We start from the raw sequence: 11,926 nt of genomic DNA on the forward strand, positions 1-11,926 counted from the left end.
AACAAACCAAACCAAAGATTATTCGAGTGTGGGTTAGTAAAACTGTGTTTTTTGGGGAGGATTGTATTTAGTAATACCCGATAAGGCTGCTCAAATGATAAAGAAACGCACGAACTGATTAAATGTAGGGAACATGTAACAGTCATTTTCTTTGTATGATTTTTAACCATTTGCATGAAAAAAAAAATCAGATACGCCCTCCCTCTCTCACCTGCCTGATCTGTGCCTTTCTGTGTTATTTTAGTGCTGCTTGTAGGCCGTGCCTTGACCTGTCGATTTGCTGGTTGTCTCTCGGAGACACACACACACACACACACACAGGCGGGCTCACACTGCGTTTACCTTCAACACCTTGGTATTTTTGTTTAAGGCTGTGCAGAGAGCCGGCTGATGAAATGGGTGATCACAGAAAGACGGAGAGGCAATTTCATGCTCTGTAACGCTTTGAACGGCGTGATAGCGATGCGTCTTGCAGTGTAAATTCACCTCCTTTCCAAAAACCTATGAATATGGATTCAGTTGTCCCCACTCACTTGAACCAATGAGCTGCGACGTCCCCTTACCCCCAGCTTCTCCACAGACAGCCACACCTCCATTTTATTTTATTAATTGAATATTCAGTTGCACACACACACACACACACACAACTGGGTCTGTTCCAATATAAAAGTGTTTATTTGAAATTGTACATAATGTATTTCAAATAGTGTGATGCTGTTTGCCGAGTGTCTCAGGCCGCTTTACACCAGAGGAAATGGCGCACAGAAGCACTGTAGTAATCCTTGGGTCCGTTTAAGAGATATTAAGCTCAGAAAACACAATTAAAATGTTCGACTATTTCCCGTTAAAGAAAGCGCTGCAGGTGCACACACACGGTGACGTTATGAAAATAGAGTACAGGTCACACGTAGATTTGATTTGAATTGAATTTCTTTGTTCGTTTGTTTATTTCTTTTTATTGATCGGCCGACTAGATAAAAGAAGTGACGCACAAACAGAGAGTGTGGCAAAGCTGCAGATGTTGTGTTTGTGTGAAGACGTTGTTTCAGTTTCAGCGAATGTCTGAAATTGAAACAGGACTACAACACGTTTTATGTGCTCTGCTGTACCAATAAAATATTCACAAAATGTTAACTATGGGCATTTATTGAGGCTTTCTCTCAAGAATTACAATTTTAACTTATTATTTATAATATTGATTTTTTTTTAATTATATTTTCTGTGTGGTTTCTCAAAGGGTATCATACAGAATCCTCTATTTATATTAGATCCCACAAGTGTTTTTACTGTAACAGATTGCATGTGACGTTCCTAACAAATTCAAAGGGATTTCTTGTGTCTTTTTAACTGACAGAACCGCGTTGTTCACATTTGGTACTCAAAATGTGTGTTGCACCTTATTCAAACTGACCGCAGGATTAGTAAAGTACTCGTTTTAGAGGCGTATGGCTGTTGGAAGTGGTCAGCAGCGCGTTCCAGAACGAAAGCAACTACCATTAGTGAAGTAAAAATGCCCCAGAACATCAGCCGGTGTGCGCCTGTTATGGCTGTGAGGAGGAATGGATGGGTGAGGGTACACTTCAGTCTAACATCAAGGGTGCTGCTGCTTATTAACGTTTCTGAAAGTGTCTGTTTTTCAATAAAATCTTTGGTTTGGCGGTGGCAGGTCAGTCTGCTCGAATCTTCTGCTCTAGAGTCACTTCTGAAGAGGAGGAGACGAGGAAGAGGACAGCGGCGAACACTAGCTCGGTTCCTCATCCTCCACGTTAAATTAGATATTATATATTTACAATGTACAGAGTGAGTGTAAGGAGGAAGTCGGGTTCATCAGTCGCTGTCCTCCTTGTCCTCCTGGATGGTGGTGGTGGAATGGTTGTAAAGTCCCTGCGCCATCAGCTGAAGGGCCAGCCCGTTCTTGAAGCCACTGGCCTTTTTGATCTTGGCCCTTTTGTTCTGAAACCATATTTTGATCTGGGACTCGTTGAGGTTGAGCTCCTGGGCCAGAGACTGGCGCCGCTGCTCCGTGATGTAGCGATTCACTTGGAACTCTGTCTTCAGTCTCTGCAGCTGCTCGGCCGTGAAGGCCGTGCGTGGCCGTTTGTCCTCTTTGCCGCTTTTTGACTTTTTCAGTTTCCGTGTCCTTGGACCTGCAGTAAGGGCGAAAGAAGAGAGCGGAAACATAAATATGCAGCGTACGCAAAACAACAAAGGCCAGTGAGTTGGAGTTCTAAGTAATCCAGCCTGCAAGCTATAGATACATGACAGATGATAATAATAATAATAATAATAATAATAATGATAATAATAATAATTATTATTATTATTATATTATTATTATTATGTTATTGTTATTGTTATTATTTCTTTATTTAATTTACAGAATAACGTTATGTGGCACATGTCTGTGTGGTGGTGTCTTCAGAGCATCAGCGCGCTTACACACTCCTGATTACTGCCTACACGGATGACTACAGCAGCCTGAGCCTCTGTCTGACATCACTGCGAACACACGTACGTTTAGGTGTTTATCACACAATAATCTGTCATCTAAATATTCGACAATAAGATTTTCCTTTTTTTTTTTTTTTTTTTTAGTCTTTTTTAATGTTTTAGAATATTCGGCCGCACAGATCTTGGTGTGCATAGAAAAACATGCATTTACGGCCTTTTCTCTTTTTCCTTTTAAACGATAAAAACAAATAATGCCAGTTGGAACAGAAGCTTCAGTTCACACTGAACAAAGTTAAATTCATTAACAAGATCCCACACAAGACTATCGTTTGAATAATCCTCTGGTGTAAGTGACTGGGGTACAATTGACTTTTTAAAATAGTACTAAATGTCTTTACTTCTAGGCTTTGAAATACTGAAGTCCACGTGACAAATAATATGGCTCACACACACACACACACACACACAAATATTTATTAATGAGTGTGCACGTGTCTTCTAGCTATTTACATCTGCTCGGCGTCATAGTTGCTTTAGTAAAATTTGAACACGAGCTTAATAAATTCAAAATGTCTTCTGTACAGAGGAACAGGCTCGCGAGGCTGTAAGACTTTATTTACCTTCAGTTCCTTTGTGTTTTATTCCACCTTACTGATGGCAGCTCACACACCGGGTCACAGGAGCTATTACACGCCATCACCGCTTTTTGTGGAAAGAAAATATCTCCTGGAATCAGCCAAAGTAGGTGTCAAATATGCTCCGTTGTCAGCTACACAATCCTAATCCTTCAGGATCAACGCTGGAAGACTGCTTATGGAAATCTAACAGGACCGATTATGATTCAAACGGGGAGAAGTTTTTACAGGCCGCACGAGCATTGGTTGTGTTTTTTGATGCACGTGAATTAAAATTAAAATAGCTCTTATGATTATTTATTTAATCCTTTTTCATTTTGCAAGTGAAACTTTAAACGAACAGAAATCCACAGAAAACTTGCTCGTCAAACGCACCAAAGTGTTACAGCTGTTTAGTAAAGAATTTTATATTTTGATCCCAAAATATATAAATGTTAAATATATAATATTTTTGAACCGAAATAAATAAATACATGAACCAGCATTTTAAACTGTTTTCTGTCTTAATCGGGTTTTTTCTTTCTTTTTTTTATTGTGGTGCTGTGTCGAGCGGGAAAGACGAGGCATGAAATCCTGAGACGATTTAAAAATAAATTAATGTGGCAATGGAAACATTATAATAACATATATCCAGTATTATATTGCTAACCAACAAACGATTTGGGTTTGATATTAGACTTGAGTAGAGTCAGTGTAGCTTCATTTTTTGAGAACATTTAAACGAAGGTCTGAAAATGTTCTGAAACTTTATTTCGTGCTTTGCTTTGTTAGAAAATTGGTTCTTCATTTGTTGCATTGAAACTGTTGAATATTAACGTTTAAAAAAAAGTCTTGATGAATAAAATTGTTAAGTGAGTTTAAGGTGGAAATAATCCTCAGTTACGCACGGTCACAGTTGCATTTCTTCACGAATCTACTGCCTTACCAGATGAGGGCCTGTCCGAGTATCGGGTGCAGTAAACCCAGGCAGGCCAGAGCAGTGGCTGCGTCTCCGGTGTGGGCGCCGCGGTGCCGTTCAGCACCACCAGCGAAGACGAGGTGTTTTCCCCGGCCCCACTGCCAGTTCTCCCCTCTGCTTTTACACCATGGCCGTTACCGGTAGAGGGAGCGGCTGCCGCTCCTCCGCCGCTAACGTTGCTCTTTTTGGGACTTGCCAAAGAAGCGGAGGAAGCAGAGGACGAACTACTGTCAGTACTGCAGTTGGAGTCCTGGCACGGCGTCCCTGGAAGGCTCGGCCTGCTGATCGCCGGGTGGACGCGCTCCCGACCGGAGGTCTGCGCCCTCTCCCGCAGGCCAAGGCCGTGCTCCTTCTTGCAGCCAAAGTCCGGCCTCAAAATGTTGTCGATGAAAAAGTTGGTGGTTCTGTGGGCCTGTTGGGCGACCTGTAGAGGCAATATAGGCGGGGAGGGCAGACTGGGAGACGGGGAAACGCTCTCCCCCTCGCTGCTATCCGAGCTGTTAAGATCCCGCTGCTCCTCCATCGGTGCTTCTCTGAAGAACCTGGTTTCTGTTCTCTTAATCCACTTCCACTGCGTGGGTAAATTTTGTATCCAAATTATGACTACGGGAAGCACTAAAACATAGTTATTTTCTCACCGGAATGATGCTGGTTGTTGTCATTATTCTGAAACTGTGGGCATCCTCCCTGCGCAAAGGCGCTCCAGAGGGTCATGGTCGTTGATTTACTATAAGACTGACTGTGGTCGCTGTTGCACACCTCTCCCACACACCCAGAGCTTTTCACCGCTGTGTGACACTCTTCACAAAGTCCACACACACACACACACACACACACACACACACACACACACACACACACACACAAACTAGAGGCGCATGAAACGTATCGGGCCAATCACCGACCGGGACACTTTGGAACAGAGTGTGACGACGTCCAATAATGTCATGAGTCTCTGAGCCAAGTGGAGAGCTGTGGCGCAGGGAGCAGGCTTCACAGAGAAACCAAACAAGAGATTATCGCTGCTCCTCGCCTTCAGTCTCGTTACGCTGTGCTGTTACATCTATACAGCTGATGAACGGAAGAATACTGGCTGGTTACTGTTGTTTTTGTATAAAATTCAAGTGCGCACCTCTACTTTATTTTGAACTGTACAGACACACGCGGGCCTCAGACCCAGTTAAACCATGAGCCACGAGTGCACACAAAAATGCTTTTAATTGGGCCATAGCGTAAATAGATAGGATGACATTTGGGGGTTTGCTTCCCCACTTACAAGAATGTTTTATCCAAACCAAAGCGCACGCCTTCTACATCTTCATATGCGCCCGTTCCCTCTGAATGGTGGTATCTAACTGCACACAGCTGCAGGTTAGATACCACCACCTATCAAAACACACACACATACCTGCTGTTTCCCCTTCTTTCTGGCCATTGTTAGCGTGTGTTGTTTTCGCTGAAATAGCGCGCTCTTATCTCTTTTTGAGAGAGAGGAGCTGCCGAGGGATAATTTATAGGTTTTAATTATTTTTTATTCCGCCTGATGAGCCGGACGTTCATCACCTGGCTGCAAGAGAAAAGCCGTTCAAAGTCTCCGTCAACGTCGCCTTGCCAAACACTTCATCAAAGTGTGAGCAAAGTGAGCCGATAGAATACCAGAAATGCGCACAATAGACAGGCGCGCCGACTGCCAAGATGTTAATAGAAAAGCTGCTGTGCAGCGGAATACTGAGAGGTTGTGTGAAGGAACAACTTAATTGGTATAATTCATATTAAATGATGCCTGAGTAGATGTCTTACACGAAATAATAATAATAATAATATTGATCTGTAATGTTTTACATTCTAAGATGCCCTAATTGAGTTTAGTCTTCCTACAGCAATTCTCCAATAGGCTGTGGTTTTATCAACATAAAAAGCACTGATAGTGTGATTATAAACCAGTGTCTCCTTTAACTTGACTACTTATTGCCTTTTCTTCGTTCCTTTACGACAATAAGGAGTAGACTTCATAGCAGTCGTGTCATTAAATAAACCGATAATAACTAATACAGCGCTTCACTCAACTCTATATCATCGACTATAAAATGTTTACGAATCATTTTGCCATTCTTAATCATTATAATAGTTTTGGTTGTTATAATAAGCCTTATTATAACAAGCTATGATGAGTCGTATTTTTATATATTGATTATTGAAAATGTTTGACTTTGAATATTTCACAGTTACAATTACTGCTGCGATCATTTACTTTTATTTCTGGCTTTCCTCTCGGTCAGTCAGTACGCGTTATGATTTAGAGCTGGTTGTTTTCCTCACAGACCTGTGTAATTCCCTTATCCTCAAGTTTAAGATTTAACCTAATAATACGATTGTGACACTGCAGAAAAAGATAGGCTCAGAGAACGCAATAACACAAGAATCCCTGGGGCTGAATGGACATGAAAATGAATGAATCTATCGAATATGAACACAAACAGAACAGACGCATGTTTAGATTTTTTTCGTTGACGTCGCTATGACATAATATGCTAACTGTAATAAAAATACAGTGTGGCTAAAAAAGAAAAAATCCAAACTTCTGTGTTTTCATTTTTGAGTTCTATTTTTTTTAAAAATCGACTAAAAAAGAAATGCGTTTAATTTGATAAACTCTTAATAATTATATCTGTGCTGTACCCCATTAAACATATACTTGTACATTATCGTAGCTTCAGAATAATCTGCTTAGAGCTGCTATTTAAACAAAACTAAATCAAAAGAAACATTAAAACTACAAAAAGCGAAAACCCGTTTTTATATAATCCGCTAAGAAATACCACGGATCACCCGCCGGTGCCTTTGAACCTGTACAGAGGACAGCGGGACAGTGGAGCTGCCGGTCAGACCTCCGGACAGACATTAAAACGTACGATGTTCGGCTGTTATAATTGTTCTTATTATTGTTATTAATAATAACAACAACAACAATAGTAATAATAATAAAATCACTTGTATAGGAAACCTCATGAAGCTGTTTTTTAAAATTATAATTTACCTTTAATTTCATGGCAAACCATCTAAAAACACTGTAGCAGTTAGAAACAAATGAGAATTACATTTTTATTTCATGTTTTTTTTTGGGGGGGGCATTTAGCAGTAATGCCAAGAGGAATTCTTAATTTACAGAGTGACAGAAACACACACACACACACACACACACACACACACACACACACACTTTCACCATTTTTTTTTTTATTATTGTGATTTTAATGTTACTACTGAAATAGGTCTCTATCTTTAAAGCAGAAACATTTCAGCAGTCCACCTCTGAGGAAAAAAAATTATATCAGGGCGACACCTAGTTGTTGGCGATGGGTACAGCAGGTCTCTCGAACCACAGCCGTTCCTTTTTAATAGCTATTTTGTCCCGTTTCTCGGTGTGTACATCTCCTGACATCTTATGGGAAATTTTAGTTCAGGGGTGGTGGCTGGTTGGAACACTGTGGGCAGTTATAGACTGTTGGTCTACCTGCAAATAGTCTGCTGTCAGAAAGGGTCATTTCAAAACTATGTGGTCCAACTGTCTGTGGGCTGCCGATGCTCGTGCTGTTACTGGTCCATCAGCCAGCTCCAGGTAAACGTGAAAACAAAAAAGTGTTTAAGTGAAACCTAGTGTTAAAACAAGGAAAATATCCACTGCAGCCACTGTCTGTACTTGACTTTTTAAAATCTTTATGTCTCTTTATTGTTGCGCATACACTGGGGCGGCTGTAGCTCAGGCAGTAGACCAGGTCATCTAACAACTGGAAGGTTAATGGTTTGATCCCCTCCTGTTTGCATGCCAAATAATCGCAGGGCAAGAGGAGACTGTGTGTGTGTACACTACCAGTGAAAAGTTTGGATGCACATTTTCATTTAATGGGTTTTCTTTATTTTTAATACTATTTACATTGTAGATTCTCACTGAATGAACACATATGACATTACGTGGTAAGCTAAAAAGTGTAAAATAACACAAAACACGTTTTATATTTTAGATTCTTTAAAATAGCCACCATTTGCTTTCCTCTTTGCACACTCTTAGCATTCTCTCGATGAGCTTCATGAGGTCGTCACATGAAATCTTGAAGGAGTTCCCAGAGATGCTGAGCACTTGTTGGTCCTTTTGCCTTCACTCTGCGCTCCATCACATCCCAAACCATCTCCACTGGGTTTAGTTCAGGTGACTGTGCAGAATTCCATCACTCACCTTCTTGGTCAAATAGCCCTGACACAGCCTGGAGGTGTGTTTGGGGTCATTGTGCTGTTGAAAAAGAAATAATGGTCCAACTAAAAACCAGATGGGATGACATGTTGCTGCAGGACGCCGTGGTAGCAATGCTGGTTCAGTGTGCCTTCAATCTTGAACAAATATTCAAACGTGTCTGCATCACACAAAGACAGAGCAAGTGGAACCAAAGATCTCAAATGTGGACTCATCAGACCAAAGCACACATTTCCACTGGTCTAATGTCCATCCCTTATCTGGGCTCTGATCTGAGCTGCTGTTAAAATGCGATTTCTGAGGCGGGTGACTTGGATGTATTTATCCTCAGCAGCAGAGGGGACTCCTGGTCTTCCTTTCCTGGGCCGTCCTCATGTGAGACAGTTTCATCGTAGTGCTTGATGGTTTTTGTGACTGCACTTGGAGACAGATTCAAAGTTTTAGTAGTTTTCCAGACTGACTGACCTTCAGTTCATAAAGTAATGATGGGCTGTTGTTTCTCTTCACTTAGCTGATTGGTTCTTGCCATAATATGAATTCTAACAGTTGTCAGATAGGGCTGTCAGCTGTGCACCAACCTGACTGCTGCACAACTGATGGTCCCAACATCATTAAGAAGGCAAGAAATTCCACAAATGAATCCTGACAGGCTCACCTGTGAGGTGAAACCATGTCAGGTGACGACATCATGAAGCTCACTGAGAGAAGGCCGAGGGTTTGCAGCGCTATCAACAAAGCAAAGGGTGGCTACTCTCAGGACTTTAAAATATAAAACATATTTAGAGTTATTTAGCATTGTTTTCTTGGCTACATGATTCTATATCTTTTGCTTCACATATTTGATGTCTTCAGGTTGTATCCACAATGTAGAAAGTAGTAAAAATAAAGAAAAACCATTAAGTGAGAAGGCGTGTCCAAACATTTTTTTTGCCTGTCCAGTTGCCCACCCTCCATCACTGTAGCAATCAGAATTATTTTCTGAAGGCCAAGAAAAATGCCCAACAGGTTTATTTTCCCATGTAAACCATTATGACTTTTTGTAAGCTGGTCCACTTGACTGTCATAGTTTATCTTTGTTATTATTATATATATTATATATTTTAAGTTATTGCAATCACAACGGACAGGACCAGGGGACAGCAAAAAGAAAGAAGAAAAGAGAAGTAGGGAAGAGAGTTCACAGAAGGAGAGTTAAAGAAATAAAATAGAGGGATAGAAAGAGAAAAGACAGTGAAAATCTGCTTGATCACCTGCTGAAAAAAAACCAAGCAAAAAGCAAACAAGACAGTAGAGAAAACACAGCAACAACCGACATAAGCTTAAGAAACAGTAAATAATAGATATTGAAGGTTACTGAGCAGGATACAGGACTAAGGATGTGTTTAGAGGCAGCAGCCAACCAAGAAAGTGTGTGTCTGTGAGTACCTGTTTTTACACCTGTGTGTACACACGAGTGTTCACACAGGTGACGTTAACTCAGTGATCTTTCTGAGTTAACTTCAATAATTACTTCCTCCAAACCATCAACGTGTCTTTTAGACCCCATTCCTACAAAACTGCTCAAAGAAGTCCTGCCATTAATTAATGCTTCGATCTTAAATATGATCAACCTATCTCTAATAATCGGCTATGTACCACAGGCCTTCAAGCTGGCTGTAGTTAAACCTTTACTTAAAAAGCATCTCTAGACCCAGCTGTCTTAGCTAATTATAGGCCAATCTCCAACCTTCCTTTCATATCAAACATCCTTGAAAGAGTAGTTGTCAAACAGCTAACAGATCATCTGCAGAGGAATGGCTTATTTGAAGAGTTTCAGTCAGGTTTCAGAGCTCATCACAGCACAGAAACAGCTTTAGTGAAGGTTACAAATGATCTTCTTATGGCCTCTGACAGTGGACTCATCTCTGTGCTTGTCCTGCTAGACCTCAGTGCTGCGTTCGATACTGTTGACCATAATATCCTATTAGAGCGATTAGAACATGCTGTAGGTATTACAGGTACTGCACTGCAGTGGTTTGTATCATATCTATCTAATAGACTCCAGTTTGTACATGTAAATGGAGAGTCCTCTTCACACACTAAGGTCAATTATGGTGTTCCACAGGGTTCAGTGCTAGGACCAATTCTGTTTACATTATACATGCTTCCCTTAGGCAGCATCATTAGAAGACATAGCATAAATTTTCACTGCTATGCAGATGACACGCAGCTCTATCTGTCCATGAAGCCAGGTAACACACACCAATTAGTTAAACTGCAGGAATGTCTTAAAGACATAAAGAGCTGGATGGCCGCTAACTTTCTGCTTCTTAATTCAGATCAAACTGAGGTTATTGTACTCGGCCCTGAAAATCTTAGAAATATGGTATCTAAGCAGATTCTTACTCTGGATGGCATTACCTTGGCCTCCAGTAATGCTGTGAGGAACCTTGGAGTCATTATTGACCAGGACATGTCCTTCAACGCACATATTAAACAAATATGTAAGACTGCTTTCTTCCATTTGTGCAACATCTCTAAAGTTAGAAATATCCTGTCTCACAGTGATGCTGAAAAACTAGTTCATGCATTTATTACTTCCAGGCTGGACTACTGTAATTCTTTATTATCAGGATGTCCTAAAAACTCGCTGAAAAGCCTTCAGTTAATCCAAAATGCTGCAGCAAGGGTACTGACAGGGACTAGAAAGAGAGAGCATGTTTCTCCTGTTTTGGCTTCCCTTCATTGGCTTCCTGTTAAATCCAGAATTGAATTCAAAATCCTGCTCCTCACATACAAGGTCTTAAATCATCAGGCCCCATCTTATCTTAATGACCTTGTAGTACCATATCACCCCATTAGAGCACTTCGCTCTTGCACTGCAGGCCTACTTGTTGTTCCTAGAGTATTTAAAAGTAGAATGGGAGGCAGAGCCTTCAGTTTTCAGGCCCCTCTTCTGTGGAACAAGCTTCCAGTTTGGATTCGGGAGACAGACACTATCTCTACTTTCAAGATTAGGCTTCAAACTTTCCTTTTGCTAAAGCATATAGTTAGGGCTGGACCAGGTGACCCTGAATCCTCCCTTAGTTATGCTGCAATAGACGTAGGCTGCCGGGGATTCCCATGATGCATTGAGTTTTTCTTTTCCAGTCACCTTTCTCACTCACTATGTGCTAATAGACCTCTCTGCATCGAATCATATCTGTTATTAATCTCTGTCTCTCTTCCACAGCATGTCTTTATCCTGTCTTCCTTCTCTCACCCCAACCGGTCGCAGCAGATGGCCCCGCCCCTCCCTGAGCCTGGTTCTGTCGGAGGTTTCTTCCTGTTAAAAGGGAGTTTTTCCTTCCCACAGTCGCCAAAGTGCTTGCTCATAGGGGGTCATATGATTGTTGGGTTTTTCTCTGTATCTACTGTACAATATAAAGCGCCTTGAGGCGACTGCTGTTGTGATTTGGCGCTGTATAAATAAATTGAATTGTGTGTGGGCGTACTTGTATTCATAAAGTTTCTCCTTGTAAGTTTCAAATAGTAGTGGGGAGCCATAGCCCTGCCCTCCCAGGACATGAAGGAGATCCTGGCCCCAGACATCCAGAGGCCCCCCAGAGGTTGAGAGCTCAAGGACAGCTGCAGGGGCAATCCCGCCACCCACCT

General features: G+C 41.4%; 1 protein-coding gene across 2 annotated transcripts; it reads right to left on the bottom strand.

Annotated features, from left to right (window-relative positions):
* Positions 1 to 652: 652 nt before the first annotated feature.
* On the bottom strand, positions 653 to 4,876 carry en1a (engrailed homeobox 1a). Of its 2 annotated transcripts, none has more exons than XM_003456214.5 (2): positions 4,012 to 4,876; positions 653 to 2,147 (listed from the first exon to the last, which is right to left on the bottom strand). In XM_003456214.5, the coding sequence occupies exons 1-2, from the start codon at positions 4,565 to 4,567 to the stop codon at positions 1,828 to 1,830; spliced, it is 876 nt and encodes a 291-aa protein (XP_003456262.1). In that variant the 5' UTR covers positions 4,568 to 4,876; the 3' UTR covers positions 653 to 1,827. The 2 variants fall into 2 exon arrangements, with proteins under 2 accessions (XP_003456262.1, XP_025759263.1); XM_025903478.1 differs by having other exon boundaries at positions 653 to 2,150.
* Positions 4,877 to 11,926: the final 7,050 nt, after the last annotated feature.

Source organism: Oreochromis niloticus, linkage group LG16, assembly GCF_001858045.2.
Source record: "Oreochromis niloticus isolate F11D_XX linkage group LG16, O_niloticus_UMD_NMBU, whole genome shotgun sequence".
In the NCBI taxonomy this organism is placed as follows: domain Eukaryota; kingdom Metazoa; phylum Chordata; class Actinopteri; order Cichliformes; family Cichlidae; genus Oreochromis; species Oreochromis niloticus.